At 46.0% G+C, this 21,428-nt stretch overlaps 1 protein-coding gene across 1 annotated transcript; it reads right to left on the bottom strand.

The window, feature by feature from the left end:
• Positions 1 to 135: 135 nt before the first annotated feature.
• On the bottom strand, positions 136 to 20,453 carry LOC126985269 (vascular endothelial growth factor receptor 1-like). The gene is made up of 28 exons (XM_050839902.1): positions 20,289 to 20,453; positions 17,607 to 17,702; positions 17,340 to 17,473; positions 16,790 to 16,864; positions 15,749 to 15,860; positions 15,439 to 15,569; positions 14,910 to 15,039; positions 14,134 to 14,285; positions 12,866 to 13,031; positions 12,360 to 12,517; positions 11,935 to 12,076; positions 11,682 to 11,842; positions 10,929 to 11,076; positions 10,292 to 10,459; positions 9,497 to 9,655; positions 9,128 to 9,261; positions 8,755 to 8,935; positions 7,971 to 8,231; positions 7,396 to 7,617; positions 6,375 to 6,555; positions 5,587 to 5,897; positions 4,976 to 5,136; positions 4,545 to 4,667; positions 4,242 to 4,453; positions 3,399 to 3,504; positions 2,537 to 2,689; positions 1,579 to 1,853; positions 136 to 941 (listed from the first exon to the last, which is right to left on the bottom strand). The coding sequence occupies exons 2-28, from the start codon at positions 17,662 to 17,664 to the stop codon at positions 800 to 802; spliced, it is 4,356 nt and encodes a 1,451-aa protein (XP_050695859.1). The 5' UTR covers positions 17,665 to 17,702; positions 20,289 to 20,453; the 3' UTR covers positions 136 to 799.
• Positions 20,454 to 21,428: the final 975 nt, after the last annotated feature.

Here is a 21,428-nt window from a genome sequence, read left to right as displayed (position 1 = left end):
CTGGCCCTGGTGACCCCTGGCCTGGCCCTGGTGACCCCCGGCCTGGCCCCGGGCATTACGTTATTGACTGTTTAACCCCACCCCGGGACACTGTGCCGTGCTCAGAACACGTCACGTGGAAAGGCACACAAACAATAACAATACAAAATGTTTATTATCAGTAAATTTGTACAGTAGGGACTATGTATATCTTACATGTAGGAATGCATACAGCACACTCACCAAGTACATCAAGGCACACAAACACATATAACACCACATGGCAAGGCACAATTAAATTAACAACAAAATTTGTTCATTTTGAAAGAATTTGTACATTAAGTACCGAATAGGGTAAGTGTACAACTGCATACAATAAACTTGAAGTGTATCACACACACACACACACACACACACACACACACACACACACACACACACACACACACACACACACACACACACACACACACACACACACCACACACACACATGCTTAGAAAAGTAAATATAAGTACATGTATTATAATTCTTATGCAGTATTGTTTAAGTAGAATAATGATATGCAGTAACCTAACAGTGAAAAATAAAGCTCATGAATGACTATAACGTAAATAATTATACTAGTGACTTAGACAAGCCAAGGTTGAGTCCGGTAACCTAATAGTAATCTTTGTCAGGTCATTACCAACTCACAAACCAGCGTTCACCAGGCCGACTGATAGCAATGGAATATACCCCAAGGAAAAAGGAGCTTGTGTGACAGCTGGCCGTTAAATTACAGTGACACAGAGTGCAATACTAAAAGTTCACGTCCGTCTCAATTGTCGTGGATTAAAAACTTTGTGTGCTCTGCGTCCTCGGAGATTCGTCTGTCCCGTGAATCATCAGTGTCTGGCAGGAAGGACTTGGTCTCAGTTTCCGCTGTCAAGGCGTTCCCTTCGTCATGCTGGAAAGTGAATCTGGGAAGGGAAAGAGGTTAGTTAAAGCAAGTAAACAAGGGATGGGAGAGAAGAGGATAGAGTTAGAGCGAGCATGAGAAGAGAGAGGAAAGAATAGAGGTCCGTAAGAAGAAGTGAACAAGGGAAAGGAAAGAAGGAGAGAGGAGGATAGAGTTAGAGGATTTAGTTATAGCAAGCATGGGAAGAGAGAGGAAAAGATAGAGGCGAGGAAGAAAACAAGGGAGCGGAGAAAGGAAAGAAGGAGAATAGAGGAGAGGATAGAATGTGTATGTTGGAGGAGAGAGAGGGAAAAAGAGGAGAAAACAGAGCAAGTGAATTGAGACGGAAGAAAGGAATGGATTATTAGAGCAAGTTAGAGCTGGAGAGAGGAAAAGATAGAGTTAGAGGAAGTGATTATGGGAAGGGAGGGAGAGAAGAGGATAGAGTTAGAGCAGTGAATCTAAGAAGAGAGAGAAAATGATTGAGTTTGAGCAGATTTTAAACTAATTTGTCTATCTATCTATCTATGTATGTACAAATTCATCGGTCAGTCAATCCATCAGTCAGTCAGTTAAATCAGTCAGTCAATCATAATGTTATCCATCTACCTCTCTATCAGTCAGTCAGTCAGTCAGTCTATCTCTATCTATCTATTTACCTTGGCGGATCCTCAGGTCTTGGGCTAAACACATTATCCTCAAGCTGGGGGCTGAAGGGAGGGGGCTGTGGGCTGGGGGAGTGTCTGGTAGACTGCATGGGGAGGTAATGGGGTTGTGAGGAGGGGGTGGGAGAGGCAGCGGCGGCAGGGGGCGGGGAGGGGGAGAAGGTACCCATGTTGCAGTATCCGACAGCTTCTGGGGACATGTTCAGACGCATTGTGGAGTCTAGGGTGTCACGTCTTGGTCTTATTTCTGTTTGTCCCTCTGGTAAACCCTGGAAGGAAGGACGGAGTGGTTAGTTGAGCTCTTTGATAAGGTATAATTTCTTTTTCTTCCCTTCTTTCTCTCTCTCCCTTCCTTCCCTTCTTGTCCCTTTCCATTCATTTCATTCTTTTCCTTCTTTCTTTCTCCTTTTTTTTTCTCTTTCTTGTCTGATGTGTTCCTGATTTCTTCCTTCTTTCCTACATTTCACTCCCAGACTCTCCCTTCCTTCCCTTCTTCTCCCTTTTCATTCATTTCCTCCTTTCTTTCTCCTTTTTTTTCTCTTTCTCCTCTGATGTGTTCCTAGTTTCTCTCTTCTTTCCTTTTCTCTTTCTCCTTTACTCCTTCATTTCTCTCCCAGACTCTCCCTTCCTTCCCTTCCCTTCTTCTCCCTTCCATTCATCATCTCCCTCCTCCTCCTCCTCCTCCTCTTATCTGCATGAATGAAGGATTAGTGTCAGCGTTCTTTCCTTCTCTCTTTCTCCTTTCCTTCACTTCTCTCCCTTCCTTCCCTTCCCTTCTCCCTTCCATTCATCATCTCCATCCTCCTCCTCTTACCTGCATGAATGAAGTCTTAGTATCATCATTCTTCCCTTCATTTCTCTCCCAGACTCTCCCTTCCTTCCTCCTTTCCTTCCCTTCCCTTCTTCTCCCTTCCATTCATGATCTCCCTCCTCCTCCTCCTCCTCCTCTTACCTGCATGAATGAAGGCTTAGTGTCATCATCCTCAGTCCTGGTGGTCATCATGTTCTCATAGTGGGGCTGGGCACACATGTTGAGGTAGTCTGTCTGTTCCTTGAAACGCGCCTCGTTCATCTGAATGTACTGGTCGTTCATGTTGAGGTACTCCTGTGGGGGATAGGAGAGGTTAGGTTAGGTTAAGTTAGGTCAGCTTAAGTTGGGATAGGTTAGGGTTTTCATAGGTTAGGTTAGCTTAGGGTAGGAGAGGCTAGGTTAAGTTAGGTTAGGTTAGGTTAGGATAGCTTTGGTTGGGATAGGTTTTTCATAGGTTAGGTCAGGTCAGGTTAGGTTAGGTTAGGTTTTTCATAGGGTAGGTTAGGATAGTTTAAGTTTGAATAGGTTTTTCATAGCTTAGGGTAGGTTAGGATAGGGTAGGTTAGGATAGTTTAAGTTTGGATAGGGTTTTCATAGCTTTCGTTAGGTTAGCTTAGGGTAAGTTAGGATAGGTTAGGTTAGGCTAGCTTCAGTGGGGGTTAGGTTTTTTATAGGTTAGGCTAACTTAGGTTGGGATAGGATAGGTTAGGTTAGGTTGTGTTATTCATGAAGCGGATCTATCCTAATATACCCATCTATCCTTCTATTTATCCATCTATTTCTTTCATGTGGCTGGTTAGGATAGGTTAGGTTAGCTTAGGATAGGTTAAGTTAAATTGATTCATTCATAAAGGAGAGCTATCCTAATACCCTTTGAACCATCTACACACACACACACACACACACACACACACACACACACAATGCACTGTCATCTTACACTTATCCATCCTATCTACATTCATAAATACATACACACACACACACACACACACACACATACATCTTTGATATCAGGTTTCATCATCTCAGCAAGAACCTCTCCGACCTCTCTGAAGGATGGCCGGTCTTGGGGTTCAGCGCGCCAGCAGGACAGGAGTATATTGTATCTGTGGGCGATAGGGGAAGTTAGGTAGGTCGTTATATAGTTAGGTAGGTAGAGACAGTTTAGTAGGTAAGAACGGAGATAGGTTGGTCAGTAGGTAGATGAGTTAGCAGAGTTGGTTGTATTTGAAGGTTGTTAGGTAGGTAGTTAGGTAGGTAGAGACAGTTTGGTAGGTTAGGAGGGAGATAGGTTGGTAAGTAGGAAGATGAGTTGGTTGTATTTGAAGGTTGTTAGGTAGGTAGGGTGTAAGGTAGGTTGGTAGGTAAGGTAGCAGAGTAGATTGTATTTAAAGGTTGGTGGGTTAGTAGATAGACTGAAAGGTTAATAGGGTAGATAGGTAAGTAGGTGAGTAGATGATTTATAATGGAACTACTGCAAATTCTACTGTTACTACTACTAATAATAATAATTTTACCCGTTTTCTTTTCATAATTGTTTTTCTAATCGATTTCATGTATAATTTTTTTCCGTTCAATGTTATAATCTATTTTTTTTCCCTTCACTGACTATAATGTTATGTAATTTTATATGGAAGGTAAGAAAACACTGATTACTACTACTACTACTACTATTTTTGATCGATTTTGTGTGTATATTTTTTTTCATCTATTTCTTTTTCTTCACTGAATAAAATGAGGTGTAATTTTTATAGAGGGAAGGGAAGAAAACGCTGATTACTACTACTACTACTACTACTACTACTACTACTACTACCACTACTACAACAACCAGCATCCTTACATCTCCTCATTGGCATATCGGGGTCGCTCCATCCTGTAACCATCCTCAAGGAGCTTCATAAAGTCTGGGTTGACCTCGATGCCCGGGTACGGCGTGCTGCCCAGCGAAAAGATCTCCCATAGCGTAACCCCAAAGGCCCAAACGTCACTCTGCACGCTGAAGATCCGATCCCTTATAGCCTCGAGGGAGATCCACTTAACGGGCATTAGATCCTGTGGGGGAGATAGATGCATGTTTGTTGATGTTTTGAGGAATATAAATAAATAAATAAATAAACGCTATACAAAGGAATCTAATACGTACATCGCCTTTCTTCATGTAAACGTCCTTCTTGTACATCTCGCGGGACAGACCGAAGTCGCTGATTTTGACCACGTTGTCGTCAGCGAGTAGGAGGTTCCGGGCGGCCAGGTCACCATGTAGCACCTGGGCGAGAGAGAGAGAGAGAGAGAGAGAGAGAGAGAGAGAGTGAGAGTGCGAGTCATAACCACATCACCTGAAATGGACCTTACCTAATCTAAACCATAGGTGTGAGGCCTGGGTATCTATGTGAACCTATGTAAATCACCCTTACTAGACCACACTTATTCTGAATCATGGGTGTTGTGAGGCCTGGGTGACTATGTGAGCCTATGTAAATCACCCTTACGAGACCATACCTAATCTAAATCATGGGTGTTGTGAGGCCTGGGTATCTATATGCATCTATGTAAACCAACTGCCCTGCCCCTTACCCTTCTGCTGGCGAGGTAGTCCATACCCTGTGCGACCTGCCATGACCAACACACGAGGTCGCTGGTGGTGAAGGGCGCGTTGACCCCCGGGACGCTGCCCACCTCATGTACGAAGGGCTGCCCATGGGAGTCAAGCAGGCCAGTGTCACCCATTGGAAACTCTGAAATAGGATGTGTAGTAGTAGAAGTAGTAGTGGTAGTAGTAGTGGTAGTAGTAGTAGTAGTAGTGGTCCAGTGTTGCCAAGTCCACACTCATTGAAATAGGACATATAGTGTATCTGTTTATAGTCCAGTGTTGCCAAGTCTGCACTCTCATTGAAATAGGACATATAGTGTATCTGTTTATAGTCCAGTGTTGCCAAGTCTGCACTCTCATTGAAACAGGACATATAGTGTATCTGTTTATAAGTCCAGTGTTGCCAAGTCCAGACCCTCAGTGAGATAGGATGTGCATAAATAAATATAAATAAATCGTATGGTCAGTAGATACATAGATACATATAAATAGATCGCATGGTGTATAGATAGATAAATATAAACAAATCATATGGTCAGTTTCTATCATATCCTTCTCCTTCCTCAGACACCTTCGGACCCAACCTTTCCCATACCTGTCGGGGAGAGAGGCGCTCGGGAGGACACAGAGGCATTGGACGTCGGGTTAGAATGGTATGCGTTCTCCACTGACCCGCTATTGCTCACACTACTCAGGAGCTTCGCCTTGGTATCACACACTCCGCTCTCCGCCTCTGGTAAGTCCGCTCTCATCCCTGACGCACCTCCCATTGTCACCCCCCCCATGTTAGCGTTGTAGAGGGGGTTGTGCGCCTGGTGACCCTTAGGAGGTGCGGACAGCGTGATTGGTGACCCTGGTGTGGCTGTGAATGTGTTGTGACGCCCTGTTGATGTGCCCTGCCATGAACTGTACAGGGATAGGGAAAGGTGGACATAGGAGTCAGCTTGTACCTTGGGATATATAGGAAGAAGAGGACGAGGAGGAGAAGGAAGAGGAAATTAGAGAAGAAATGAGATAAGAGATGAGGAGATGACAAGGAGGAGGAGGATGAAATGAGAGATGACAAGGAGTAGGAGGAGGAAGGAGGAGGAGGAGGAGGAAATGGGAGATAAAGGAAGTAATGAAGAGATGACAAGGAGGAGGAAGAAGGAGAAGGAGGAGAAGGAAAGGAGGAAACAAGAAATAAAAAATGTCAAGGAGGAAGAAGAAGGAGAAGGAGAAGGGAAGAAGGAAATGAAATAAAAGACACCAAGGAGGAGGAGGAGGTAAGGAGGTCACATAAGGTCAAGGTATACCACACACCCTCTTACCCAGCACCAGAGGAAGGAGGAGTAGAAGGGAACAAGGTCACATAAGGTCAAGGTATACCACACACACTCTTACCTAGCACCGGGGGACAGCGGGGAGAGTGGGGACATCACATGGGCGTGGTCAAGCGTCAATATACTTGGGTCGATGTGTTCGGTCTCAGGGTTGATTTGGTTGATGAAGTTCCGCCTCTGCCGCTGCATGAAAACGAGGAGATTCCCAAAGCGACAGTACTCTACAAGGATCCACAGCTCCCCTGAAACAATGGATTTTAGTGTTACATTAACCCGTCCGCTTCGATCGGCACGGATTTGGCCTTCACTGGTAGCCTGGTCACACATACTCCCAGGTCTTTCTCTGCCTCTGTGGTGGATAGTGGAGTGTTTCCCATGTGGTATTGGTGTGCTGGATATCCCTTCACTGGTAGCCTGGTAAAATACACTCCCAGGTCTTTCTCTGCCTCTGTGGTGGATAGTGGAGTGTTTCCCATGTGGTATTGGTATGCTGGATATCCCTTCACTGGTAGCCTGGTAAAATACACTCCCAGGTCTTTCTCTGCCTCTGTGGTGGATAGTGGAGTGTTTCCCATGTGGTATTGGTATGCTGGATATCCCTTCACTGGTAGCCTGGTAAAATACACTCCCAGGTCTTTCTCTGCCTCTGTGGTGGATAGTGGAGTGTTTCCCATGTGGTATTGGTATGCTGGATATCCCTTCACTAGTAGCCTGGTAAAATACACTCCCAGGTCTTTCTCTGCCTCTGTGGTGGATAGTGGAGTGTTTCCCATGTGGTATTGGTGTGCTGGGTATCCCCCCCCCCCCAAGGTGCATGACATTTTTCTTCATTGAATTGTACCAGACACTTTTTGGTCCATTCCTGTAGCTTGGTGATGTCTTCTGGTAGGAAATCCACAGTCATGGGGCTAACAACACTCCCCTTGCTGTAGAAAAAAAATAAATAACTCAAAATACCAAAATTGATCTCTCTTTTGGCCAGTGTCGTAGGAGCGGTGAGTAGCGGACTTTTTTTTTCTACACTCTTTCTTGCCCTTGAGCCGTCTCCTGTGTTGCCCTAAAAAAAAAAAACCCAGACTCACCTTTCCCCATATGAGCTGTGTTAGCGCCCATCAGGTTCACAATGTTGAGGTGCTTGCCAAGGTGTGCCATTATCTTGAGCTCGAGGGTAAGCGCGCGGACCTGGGATGCGTCTGCCTGGCTTTTGCACATCTTGATCGCGACGGTGGTAGCAGCCGGCCCCTCCAAGCCTGTGACGGATGCCTTGACCACTCGACCGAAGGCGCCAGACCCCAGCTGTTTGCCTGAAGAAGGGGAAGAGGAGGAGGGAGGTTAGAGAAGGAGAAGGAGGAGGAGGAAAGAAGTTATGTATAGGAGGAGGAAGAAGAAGAAAGAGGAGGAGGAGGAATATGAAGTAAGAGGAGAAATGAGATAAAAGGAGGAAGAGGAATGTGAAGAGGAGGAAGAAGAAGAAGAGGAGGAGGAGGAGGAGGAGGAGGATTCATTGCATTCTAAGTCCATTAATTTTTCTTTGTAGTCTTCCTCCTGCTCCTCCTCTTCTTCCTCCTTGTCAAACAGATACCCCAAAACATACCACCACCACCACCACTACCACTACTACCACTACTACTACTACTACTACAACAACTACACTCACCGATTGTAATTCTATCTCTCGGCACCTCCCACTCTTCTCCGTAAGGCAGCAACTCAGCCTGCTCATCCGCTGCGCAGTCTGGGTTCAGTTGTCCGATGTTGCCCTTCTCAAATAGGTAGAGTTCATTCTGCCTGAAGGACTTTCTAAACTGCCGCTCGGTTTTGACTCGCCGCATGAGGAAGACGACAACGGCAGCCAGGATGAGGATGCCTATGAGGGCTGCGGAGAGGCCTATCTTACCTTCTCTGCTTAGGCCAGGTGCTGAGGAGGAGAGAGGATTGATAGAGGTGGTTAGGTGGATAAGGTTTCATGTTGTATTGGTCACACTGTTTCAGCTTCTATTCCCTTCCTCTCCCTTCCCTTCTCTTCCCTTCCTCTCCCTTCCCTTCCTCCCTTTCTTCATTTTTCTCTCTTGTTCACATTTTCTCCTCTCCTTCCTTCCCCCCTTCCTCTCCTTTCCTCTACCTTCCTTTTTTACCCCTTCGTCCCCTTCTTTATCCCATCCTCCCCTCTTCCTTCACCTCTCTTTCTCACACCCTTCATTTCCCTTCCCTTCTCCCTTGCCCCATCTTCCATCTCCTTCCTTTCCCTTCCCTTCCCATCCTTATACTCCCCCCCCCCCCCCCCCACCACCTCTTCCAACTCCTTCCTTTCCCTTCCCTTCCCTTCCTTACACTTCCCCCTTCATTCCCTTCCCTTCCCCCATCCTCCAACGCCTTCCTTTCCCTTCCCTTCCTTATCCAAAATTCCCATCCTTCCCCCCCTTCACCCACCCCATACTCACCCGGGACAGTCAGGGTGAGCGTTCCCGTCACCTTGCTCACCCGGTTCTGGGCCGAGCACTTGTACACACCCACATGTTTGTCCTCGAAGACGTATTTGAGTTCGAGGCGCTGCAGGTCATCCGAGAGAAAGGTCGTCTTGCCGTCCACGAACTCGGAGTCTTGTGTGATGGGCTGGTCGTCCTGGGGGGGGGGGGGGGGGGAAGTTGGAGAAGAAGAAGAAGAGGAAGATAAAACACAGAAAAAAGAAGAAAAAAATAGAGTGCAAATATTAAAACAGAAGAAGACAAAGAAGAAGAAGAAAAAAGAAAGAAAACAACAACTCACACCATTATCATATTTTTATTTATTTCTTCAATACGTTCAAAATCTTACCTTCATCCACGTAATGGTCGGAGTCGGTCGCCCCTTCACCGTGCAATTCAGAAAATATGGCTGATTCTCCTTCACTGTGACCGTCTTGTTCCTGTTCATATTGGAGTCCTCAAGGAAGGTCACTGGAGCCTCGTCTGTAAGGGCACGGGACTTTAGAATCAAGGTCACTGAGGTCGGGATTGTCAAACGCTCTCAGGTCACATGTCACCTATTTCCAAGGGCCAAAAAGGTCGTCAGTCGGGTTCTAATGAGTGTTTAGGTTCACCGTACAGCAGAAGGGTCAAACTACCACCAGGGTCATTAAACTACCTCTGGAAATGCCCCAAACCCCTCCTCTTTCTCCTTCCTCCTAAACAACATACCACTCACCAAGGACTATCACATTGACGCCCTTCACCTCCGAGGGCAGGCTAGCGTTGTGTGGTTGCCCCCTGCAGATGTACTTCCCCGCCTGGCCCCTTGTCACGCTCGCTGTCGTCGCCTCCTTCAGTAGCGAGAACTGTGACTCACTCCCGTTGATCTCCAGGCCTGTAGGAGGGGACGAAGAGGAGGAACTAAAGAAGAAATGGACATAAGCTACAGAGAGTGAGTACGGTGAAGGAAGAAAGAAAGATGGAGGAGAAGAAGAAGAGGAAGATTGATAGATAGTTTATTGTTGCAGGTAAACAGAATGCAGAGGGAAAATCGAACTGAAATGCAAAGAATATTAAAGAAAGGAGAAAAAGAGGAGGAGGAGGAAGAGACAAAAATGGAGAAGAGGAGCAGATAAAGCAGAAGAAGAAGAAGAAGACAAAGAAGAGGAAGAAGAGCAGAGAAAGAAGAAGAAATGTGTGCGAGGAAGAGGAAGACGAAGAGGAAGAGAAAGAAGAAGAAGAACTGTGTGCGAGGAAGAGGAAAGAAGAGGAGAGAAAGAACAGAGAAAGAAGAAGAAGAAGAAGAAGAAGAACTGTGTGCGAGGAAGAGGAGGAGGAAGAGGAAGAGCAGAGAAAGAAGAACTGTCTTTGCGAGGAAGAGGAAGAGGAAAGAGGAGGAAGAGGAGAGAGAAAGAGTAACAAAAAACAAACACTCAAAACAACCTTACTCCTCTTAACAGCTGATGATACTTAAAATGCTAACAAGTATTACATAGATTCACACAGATACCAAGACCCCTCCAGCACCCACCTGTCGCAGAGGGCACAGTCAGCTCCACGGACTTGTAGTAGAGTTTGTTCCCGCCGCAGAGGAGGGCAAAGTCGTCCTTGGTGATGACGGTGAGGGTGGTGGTGGTGGTGGTGATGTCGGTGGTGGTGGTGAGGCCGGTGTGACGGAATACGAAGAGACCATTGATATCTGCAGGGGGGGGAATAGTGGATAGGTTAACAGTGGTAGTAGTAGTGATTGGTTAGGTTTGGTTTGGTTATGTTAGGTTAGGTTTGGTTTGGTTATGTTAGGTTAGGTTAGGTTAGGTTTGGTTTGGTTACGTTAGGTTAGGTTAAGCTAGGTTAGGTTGTTAGGTTAGCTTAGGTTAGGTTGTTAGGTTAGTTTAGGTTAGGCTATGTTAGGTTAGGTTAAGTTAGGTTAGGCTAGCTTAGGTTGTTAGCTTAGGTAAGTTAGGTTAGGGTAGGTTATGTTAGCTTAGGTTAGGTTAAGTTAGCTTAGGTCAGGTTAAGTTAGGTTAGGTTAGCTTAGGTTAGGTTAAGTTAGGTTAGGTTAGCTTAGGTTACTGTAGGTTAGGTTAGGTCATGTTAGCTTAGGTTAGGTTAGGTTAGCCCCCTTCCTCCCAACCCCTCCCCCATCATCCCCACCCCCCCATACTCACCCGACAGTGCCACGTTCATCACCTCTTCAGTGCTGTTCAAGCTGTTGTTGGCGGTACATTTCAGCTTGCCGGAGATGGATGGCCGGAGTGTCACCTGGCTCATCACGATGTTACCTGGCGAAGGGTGGGTCTCGCCTTCCTCACTCACCTGGGGGAAGAAGAAGATGAGGAGGAGGAGGAGGAGGAGGGGAGAGAAGAAGAGTAAGAGGTAGATAAGCATGAAAAAGGAAGAGAAAGAGAAGATAGGGACATTAATGGAAGAAGATGAGGAGGATGAAGAGGAAAGAGGAAGAGAAAGAGGAAAGAGAACATAAGAACACAAAAGGAAGAGTAAAAGGATGATAAGGAGGAGAAAGAGGAGGAGGAAGAATCAAGAGGAAGACATCAGGTTTTGCCATGTACCGTTTCTCTCGTCACCTTTGGAAGAAGATCGAGAAGACGAGGAGGAGGAAGAGAGGAAGAGGAAGAAGAAAGAGAGGAAATGTATGAAAAGAAAGATGATGACAAGGAGGAGGAGGAAGAGGCTGTAGAATAAATAAGGATAAGAAAAGAAGAAGAAGAAGAAGAGAGGAGGAGAAAGAGAGAGGAAACAGAAGACTTGAAAAATGCGATAATGACGAAAAGGAGAGAGAGAGAGAGAGAGAGAGAGAGAGAGAGAGAGAGAGAGAGAGAGAGAGAGAGAGAGAGAGAGAGAGAGAGAGAGAGAGGAAAAGAGAAAAAAATAAGCCCAAAATAACAGGCTCAATCCCTTACCGCATCCTCAACAAGCGAACAGAAGGAGGGGCCGTTGGGACAGGATTCGAACTCCCAGGTCACGGTAGGCACTGGGAACCCTTGGGCCAGGCAAGTGAGGCGCAGGAGTCTCCCAGGGGGCAGATAGGGGGGAAGACCACGGATATCCACTACCGGAGAGCCTGAAGAAGGGGCAGAAGAAGGGTGAAGGGAGGGTCAAACACACACACACACACACACACACACTCACTCACGCACATTCGCTAACACTCACTCTTGACTTGTATGGTGACGGAGGCGTTGCTGGTGGCGTTGGTGGTGGTGGCGGTGATGGTGTGAGGGCCGAAGTCGTAACTCGTGACGTTGGTGATGCGGAGCCGTGCATTGGCGGTGACAGGGTCGTACGACATGCTTAGCTGCAGAGGCGGAGAGAGAGATGCGGTGAAGCAAGATGGCGCCACTATAAACACCTGCCCGCGCCATAACAGACTGGGGCCGAACACTAGAACTACCCTCCCTTAATTCCCCACAAGAAAGCCTCCCGGTACCATAGGGATAACATGATAACCAGGTGGAGAGATGAGATTAGAACCTTTGCTGGAGAAGAATGGAATACACTAACATATCAGATAGCCAGGTGGAGAGATGAAATTAGAAGCAATGAACTCAAACACTTCGGGTCTTCACACTAACGCTTACCCTGTCATTCTGGCGCAGCTGGTGACCCCGCCAGTCCGTGTAGATGATCTTCGGGTTGGGCGGGAAAGCGATCACCTCGGCGTGCCAGCTAACCGCGTCGCCTTGCTTAGCGGTGATCAACTCTGTGCTGGTGATGTTGACGAAGGGCTTGATCTTGTCTGTAGCGAAGAGGAAAGTTGGAAAGTTTCGTTTAGTCGGCGCAACATCTGTGGTCATATGCCGGGTAGCGAAGAGGAGCAGGCGGTGATTGTTATGCTTAAGTTTGCGTAGATTAAGTTTGTGAGAGATGGTGAAAAAAGATGAACGGGGTGAGATGAATGACACTATCTAAACGAAGAAAGGAAGACAAACGAAACAATCTCTCTCTCTCTCTCTCTCTCTCTCTCTCTCTCTCTCTCTCTCTCTCTCTCTTCGATATAGTAAAGAGACGAAGAGAAATAGAAGAGAGATGAAGGAACCCCATCGAACTCTCTCTCTCTCTCTCTCTCTCTCTCTCTCTCTCTCACCCTTGATTTCGATGGTCCTGGAGTCGCTGGTGGGGCTGTGTTGCGGGGCGGAGGCGGTGCAGGTGTAAGTTCCAGAGTCTTCCCTAGCGGCTGAGGGGACGTAAAGCCTGCTGATATCAAGCCTCTCCTGCCCATCGCCCTTCTCGAACTTGGTGACCTGATAATTCTGCAAAGGAGGAGGGGAATGAGGAAGAGGAGGAGGAGGAGTATGGGAAGTTAGAAGAAGGAGGAGGACAGTGAAGTGAAAAAGAGGAAGAGGAAGAGAATAAGAAGTTGGAAGAGGAGGAGGAGGAGGAGGAGAGGAGGTGAAAAAGATATGGAGGAGTATGATCAAATGAAAGCCGAGGAGGAGGAGGAGGAGGAGGATTAGTATCAGTATAAGTACACTAGCTAGCATGAGAGACTTAGTATTAGTATCAGTATTAGAGAATTGATGAGTCTGGCCTTACATACTATCTTAAAAGTCTTTCGTCGGAGTCGTAGGCATTTCCATGGGTAGTTTTATGACCCTAGTGATAGTTTGACAAGGCTTCTGTACCATGGACGTGAAAAAAGCACTTATGAGAACCCACAAGAACTTTTAAGAACCCTCAAGAACTTATAAGAACCCACAAGAACTTATAAGAACCCACAAGAACTTTTAAGAACCCACAAGAGCTTATAAGAACTCACAAGAACTTATAAGAATCCACAAGAAATTATAAGAACCCACAAGAACTTATAAGAACTCACAAGAACTTATAAGAATCCACAAGAACTTGTAAGAACCCACAAGAGCTTATAAGAACTCACAAGAACTTATAAGAATCCACAAGAAATTATAAGAACCCACAAGAACTTATAAGAACTCACAAGAACTGATAAGAACCCACAAGAACTTATAAGAACTCACAAGAACTTTTAAGAACTCACAAGAACTTATAAGAACCCACAATAACTTATAAGACCTCACAAGAACTTATAAGAACTCACAAGAACTTATAAGAACTCACAAGAACTTACAAGAAACCCACAAGAACTTACAAGAACCCACAAGAACTTTTAAGAACCCACAAGAACTTATTAGAACCCACAAGAACTTATAAGAACTCACAAGAACTTATAAGAACTTACAAGAAACCCACAAGAACTTACAAGAACTCACAAGAACTTACAAGAACCTCCTTTGTGACCTCTGAAAATAGCTATTGAGATCCGAACGCCCTGAGAATGCCCATATAGCTACATTAACACTACAAGTACTGAACGTGTGCGAACGAGAGACTCACAGCTCCGGCGTTGGGGTAGCTCCAGTGAAGGGCCACATTTGTCTCCAGGGAGTCCTTCACGAACGTACAGTTGAGGGTGAACGGCTTACCCAGGACGAAGTGTTGGTTGGGGCTGACCTCGATCTTTGGGTCATGCAATGCGGACGCCGAAGCTGCAAGGAGGAGGAAGAGATGATGATGATGTAGAAAGGATGAAAGAAGGAAGAAGGAGGAGGAGGAAGGGAAGTGATGGAGAATGAAGAGTAGAAAGATGGAAGAGACGAAGAAGAAGAAGAAGAAGAAGAAGAAAGGTTAAAAATGAGAAGAGATGAAGAACAAAATAAAAAAAGATAAAGAATTCAATAAAGGAGAATGAAAGAGAATGAGAAGGAAAGAAGACGAAGAGGAGGAAGAGGAAGAAGAAGAAGAAGAAGAAGAAGTAAACATGCAAAAAGAAGAAAATACAAAAAAAAAAAAAAAAAAAGAGAAAAGAAGAATCTGATGAAAAAGAAAAAAAGAGAAGGAAGAAGAAGAGGAGGAGAGGGAAGAAAAGAGAAGAAGAGAAAAAAAGAAGAAGAAAAAGAAAATAAAAAAACTAATTCATTTATTTTTTATTCATTATTCTATCTCATTATTTCTATATCTCTCTATCTATCTATCTATTTCTTTCCGTCCTATTTTTTCCCGCCCTGTCTTTTTTTTCCTTCCTGTCTCTCTCTCTCTCTCTCTCTCTCTCTCTCTCTCTCTCTCTCTCTCTCTCTCTCTCTCTCTCTCTCTCTCTCTCCCCCGGTACTCACAGACCACCTCCACATGAAACATCTTGGCCTCTGCTCTCTCCGCCTCGCATCTGTATAACCCGGAGTCGTGGACCACAAGGTTGCGCATGACGAAACCGACTTTAGGGTCCCACAATGCCTTGGAGGTGATCTGCGGGAAGGGTCGATCAGTCAGTGGGTGCATACGCCGGGGTAAGCGTCGCCTCGCCCACCCTACGACGGGGGTTGCTATCATGCGTAGGGCATTGTAAAATCTATCGAGCTGCTGAAACCATGAGCTCTGTGGGCGTCCCCTAGTGGTAGTGGTGTTAGTAGTAGTAGTAGTAGTAGTAGTAGTAGTAGTAGTAGTAGCATTGTAACATTTCCACTTTCTTACTACTGCCACTGTCACTACGTACTACTACTACTACTACTACTACTACTACTACTATCATCACTACTACTACTACTGTTACTACTACTACTACTGGCTGTAAAAAAGGGAAAGATAAAAACTGTAACCGTTAAAAGGAAAATTTGCTACAAGGTCAGGTCAGGTCAGGTCACTTACATCGACGAAGTCCTTGGTGAGGGTGACTTTGATGGTTGGCAGAGTAGTGGCGCAGTCCAGGATCAGCTTCTCGTTGGTCCGAACCCTCAGCGCGGTGCTTGGCTGGCCATTCACGAAGGTCGTCTCCCCGTCTGAAGGAAACGGGGAAAGAACAAGTATAGGACATGTTAGGAAAGGGCTGCCAGGGTGAAGAAGAGGAGGAGGAGGAGGATGGAAAATGAAAAAGGAAAAAAGAAACTGAAGAAGAAGAAGAAGAGGAAGCGACGAAGAAGCAGAAAAGGAGGAGGAGCGTCCGTCTGTCCGTGCTCACCGTATATATAAACGTACGTGGAGGCCGCCCTGTCCGTGTCCGTGACCAAGTTCCCAGCATCATCGTAATGGCAGTGGTAGAAGCCAGTGTCTCCGGGGTATGGCTCGCTGACCTGCCGGGAGAGAGAGAGAGAGAGAGAGAGAGAGAGAGAGAGAGAGAGAGAGAGAGAGAGAGTTATTAAGCTTACCATTGTTTTTGTTTTTATTTCATGAGGCAAAACGAGATGGAAAAGAAGGAAGGGGAAGGGATGGGAAGGGAAGGAAAGGAAGGGTAGGGAAGAGAAGGGGAAGGGGAGGAATGAGGAAGGAAAGGATGGGAAGGGAAGGAATGAGAAATGAAAGGATGGGAAGGGAAGGAAAGGAAGGGAAGGGATGAGAAGGGGAGGAATGAGAAAGGAAAGGATGGAAAGGGAAGGGTTGAGAAGGGAAGGAAGGGAAGGGATGAGAAGGGGAGGAATGAGAAAGGAAAGGATGGGAAGGGAAGGAATGAGAAAGGAAAGGATGGGAAGGGAAGGAAAGGAAAGGAAAGGAAGGGAAGGGAAGGGATGAGAAGGGGAGGAATGGGAAAGGAAAGGATGGAAAGGGAAGGGTTGAGAAGGGAAGGAAGGGAAGGGAAGGGATGAGAAAGGAAAGGATGGGAAGGGAAAGAAAGGAAAGGGAAGGGAAGGAATGAGAAAGGAAAGGATGGAAAGGGAAGGGAAGGGAAGGAAAAGAAGGGATGAGAAGGGAAGGGATGGGATGGGGAAGGGGAGGAATGAGAAAAGAAAGGATAAGAAGGGAAGGAAAGGGAAGGGATGGGGAAGGGGAGGAATGAGAAAAGAAAGGATAAGAAGGGAAGGGAAGGGAAGGAAAGGGAAGGGAAGGGATGGGGAAGGGGAGGAATGAGAAAAGAAAGGATAAGAAGGGAAGGGAAGGCAAGGGAAAGGAAGGGGTTGGAGGAGATGAGAAAGAACGTAAAATAAAGGGAATTAAGGAATGGGACAGCAAAGGAAGGGAAGGAGAGCAAGGGAGGGCAACATTAAAGCATATGGACATCAATTACCTCAAGGGTGGACACGAAGGGCCGCTCCTTATCTGCCTGTGTCTCTGCTGTGATCGCCGCCGCGTCATCCGGGAGCTGTGTGGGGGAGAAACTCAACTTGGTATTTTCACATTAAAAAGTTCCAAAGGCCAAAAAAAGGGGATCAATCGGGTTCTAAAGAGTGTTTGTTTAGGTTCACGGTACAGCAGAAGGGTCAGACTACCACCGGGGTCATTGAACTACCCCTGGATATGCCTCAAACTCCTAGGAAAAGGGGTCAAATATGTGGTTCTAGTTTGTATTCAGACACCTCCGCCCCTCACATCAGCTACTTCCAAAGCCTAAAAAGGGGATCAGTCGGGTTTTAATGAGTGTTTGTTTAGGTTCACGATACAGCAGAAGGGTCAGACTACCACGGGGTCACTGAACTACCCCTGGAAATGCCCCAAACTCCTACGAAAACCTTAAATATTTGTGTGACTTGGCTCTGAGATGTATTATAACCCAATGCCTCCTCCTCCTGCTATTACTACTACTACTACTACTACAACAACTATTTCCCTCTACAGACCATGGTAGTCCAGTTCCAGTGCAGTGGTTGAGAGCCCTCGCAGCGCAGCGCAAATAACTCCTGGTCCACGATTCGAATCACCTTCTCCTTCCCTGCGTCAATTACCGGTGGGATTGGATTCTCCTGCGCGCTAACTGCAAAGAAGAGGTAGTAGTAGTAGTAGTAGTAGAAGTAATAGTAGTAGTAGTAGTAGTAGTATCATCATTATTATTATTATTAGTGTTAGTATTATCAAACTTACACTCACGCATTCATTCATCTACTTACCGTAATGGAGGAAGAGGAGGAGGAGGAGGTGGAGGAGGGAAGAGGAGGAGGAAGGCATGCCGTGCACCGTGAGGAGGAGGAGGAAGAGGAGGAGGCCTGTGGAAGAAGAGGGGTGATTAGGTGTCTGTTATGGAGGAGAAGAAGAAGGAGGAGGAGGAGGAGGAGGAGGAGGAGGAGAGAAGATAGCTTGCACAAAAAATAATAAAAAATGTTTGTCAGTAAGTCAGTCAGTCAGTCAGCCAGTCAGCCAGCCATCCAGTCAGTCAGTCAATCAGTCAGTCAGTCAGCCATCCATCCTGTCAGTCAGCCATTCAGTCAGTCAGTCAGTCAGTCAGTCAGTCAGCCATCCATTCAGTCAAGTCAGTCAGTCAGTCAGTCAGTCAGTCAGCCATCCAGTCAGTCAGTCAATCAGTCAGTCAGTTAGTCACCCAGTCAGTTAGTTAGTCATTTTTTTTCTCTGTAATGAAGTAACTGAATTTCCATGGTATTTACATGGTATTACATCCGGAGAGAGAGAGAGAGAGAGAGAGAGAGAGAGAGAGAGAGAGAGAGAGAGAGAGAGAGAGAGAGAGAGAGAGAGAGAGAGAGAGAGAGAGAGAGAGGAGACAGTAAGTGAAAGAATGAATGAAGAGAGAGAGAGAGAGAGAGAGAGAGAGAGAGAGAGAGAGAGAGAGAGAGAGAGAGAGAGAGAGAGAGAGAGAGAGAGAGAGAGGAGAGAGAGAGAGAGAGAGAGAGAGAGAGAGAGAGAGAAGAGAGAGAGAGAGAGAGAGAGAGAGAGAGAGAGAGAGAGAGAGAGAGAGAGAGAGAGAGAGAGAGAGAGAGAGAGAGAGAGAGAGAGAGAGAGAGAGAGAGAGAGAGAGGGGTTACTTTTTGGAGATTCCTAACCGGAAACTTACTTAAGGCTGATGTCAACAATTTGTGTGTCATGTGACGTAAGAGGAAGGGAAGGGAGGGAGGGAAGGGAGGGAAGGGAGGAGGGAAGGAAGGGAGAGAAGGAGGGAGGGAGGGAGGTACAGAGAGAGAGAGAGAGAGAGAGAGAGAGAGAGAGAGAGAGAGAGAGAGAGAGAGAGAGAGAGAGAGAGAGAGAGAGAGAGAGAGAGAGAGAGAAGAAGAAGCAAGAATTAAATAAAGGAAGAAATAAATGAAACTGGGAGAAATTAATTACGAGAGAGAGAGAGAGAGAGAGAGAGAGAGGGAGAGAGAGAGAGAGAGAGAGAGAGAGAGAGAGAGAGAGAGAGAGAGAGAGAGAGAGAGAGAGAGAGAATATAACCTACAAGAACAAAGGATATCAATTAAGGTATATGAGGTCATTCTCTCTCTCTCTCTCTCTCTCTCTCTCTCTCTCTCTCTCTCTCTCTCTCTCTCTCTCTCTCTCTCTCTCTCTCTCTCTCTCTCTCTCTCTATATAGATAAGGAGACATGTTGCAAAGAGCACAGGTCAAATATATGGCATTTAAAAAGCGTCTACAAAGAGGAGGAGGAGGAGGAGGAATTAAGAAGAAGAGGAAGAGGAGGAGGAGGAGGAATTAAGAAGAAGAGGAGGAGGAGGAGGAGGAGGAACAATAAAGATAGAGGAGGAGGAAGCTGTCAGTTACAAGATAATAAAAAGAGGAAGTTATGATTACCTTAACTGATTAGACCTTATCTGAATGCCTCAAATATCGCCATGGAAACTTAAGGGTGTATGTAAGTGTGTGGGAGGAATTGATCACCAGGGTCCTATCTCATGCTAGACTCGTGACCCATCCTCGAATATCCTTGGACCACAGAACTCTCGGATTACTCTAAAACCTAATTCATCGAGCCTACGACTACCACTACTACAACGTATAATATCACATGGCTACATCAATTTCTCGGTGCCGAAAACTGGGTGGGGCTAAATACATAATGGGCGGCGGGACACACCTCTGCCCTTCGGTCTCCACATATACATACATGAATTTAGACGCGGTACCGTGCCTTTTGTTGACTGCTTGTCGGGATCTGTCCCACCCAAGATTCTTTATTATGAAAGCAAATATGGTGACGTATGTTTATGTATATAACTATGATATCAACAATCACTCTTCTTCTTCTTGTGACCTGTTCCGCTTTGCATCGCTTTTTACGAACTCTTAGGTACTTTTTTACACTTAGATGCTTCACTTAGTTATACTTTGTGATCGTGAAGATTGGGTTCCACGATGGGAAGTTCAGGATGGCATGTCTTACGATACGGGATGACAGATATATGACACCACACCGGTACTCGAACCCCGGGCCTCTCGATTGTAAGGCGAATGCGCTAGCCGATGCGCCACGGAGCCTTGTTGCTATTCATGGACTACGGTGTGTGTGTGTGTGTGTGTGTGTGTGTGTGTGTGTGTGTACTTTCACCTTCACTGCCTTCCACTTTCTCCTCCTCCTCCTCCTCCTTCACCTTTTTCCCCCCTCCTCCTCCTCCACCTCCTCCTCCTCCTCCTCCTCCAACACCTTCCTATTCTTGTCCATTCATCAGACGCATTCTTCTGTTTCTTTTTTTATTTTTCTTCTACTTCTTTTTCTTCTTCTAATACTTCTTTTTTTCTTCATCAGCTTTATCATACTACTACTACTACTACTACTACTACTACTACTACTACCACCACTACTACTACTACCACCACCACCACTACGACCACACCACCTAACATTTACTTACCTACACGGACGCACACGCTCACCCACACACGTACACGCACACACACATACACACAGCCAGAGGGATATCTAACACGCACACGAGGTAGGATACGCACAGACTGACTGACCAGTGTGTGTGTGTGTGTGTGTGCGTGTGTTGTGTGAGTAATCTTCCGGAGGGTAAGGGTTGCCATTGAATCTTATTGTTATCAGTAGTAATAGTAGTAGTAGTAGTAGTAGTAGTAGTAGTAGTAGTAGTAGTAGTAGTAGTAGTAGTAGTAGTAGTAGTAGTAGTGGTAGTAATAGTAGTAGTAGTAGTAGTAGTGACGAGAGAGAGAGAGAGAGAGAGAGAGAGAGAGAGAGAGAGAGAGAGAGAGAGAGAGAGAGAGAGAGAGAGAGAGAGAGAGAGAGAGAGAGAGAGAGAGAGAGAGAGAAATTATGTTAGCACCAATTAAAGTGTTATGCTAGATCTAGATGAAGAGAAAAAAGAACATTAAGGAACAGAAGGAGGAGGACGAGGAGGAGGAAGGGATCGAGGGTGGGAGGGAGAGATGGAGGAGGAGGAGGAGGAGGAACACAAAGGCAGAACAAACAACAGCAGCCCTGGTGGTCCTTACGAGGCTGTTTGTGACAAGCTTCACTAACTATCTAATCAAAGGTGGAAGATGAAGGACAGCAAAGGCGAAGGCTCCTCCCCACCCCCCATCCCTCCAGCCAAAGCTGGCAGGAAAGGAAAAAGAACCATGCAGCATGGAAAAACTGCATGGAAATTATGTAGGAAAGAGGAAAGAACTACCATTACTGCTACCACTAACCAGGCGATAAAAACGGACAAGGACACCAGTATTCGAAAGAACTTAACGTTATTACGACAATGAGTAATATCTTAGTTGCTGGTTGGATTCAAAACACTTGTCTAATATATTCTCGAAAGGAAGAGGAAGATGAGGAGGAGACAGAATGAGAAATGAGAAAGAGAAAAACAGAAAAAAACAATCCAACACCACAGAAGAAAACGAGAAGACAAGGAGAAAGAAGAAAAATAAGAAAAAAGAGGAAAAAGTGAAAAGGGAAAACGAGCACGCATCTCAGCACCGGAGAGTAAGCGACGCAAACACAGCATCGCGCACTCTTTTATCTCCGGGGGTGGATTTTGGCG

The sequence above is a fragment of the Eriocheir sinensis genome, chromosome 59, assembly GCF_024679095.1.
Source record: "Eriocheir sinensis breed Jianghai 21 chromosome 59, ASM2467909v1, whole genome shotgun sequence".
NCBI lineage: Eukaryota > Metazoa > Arthropoda > Malacostraca > Decapoda > Varunidae > Eriocheir > Eriocheir sinensis.
This window is presented reverse-complemented; position numbering and strand designations above follow the sequence as displayed.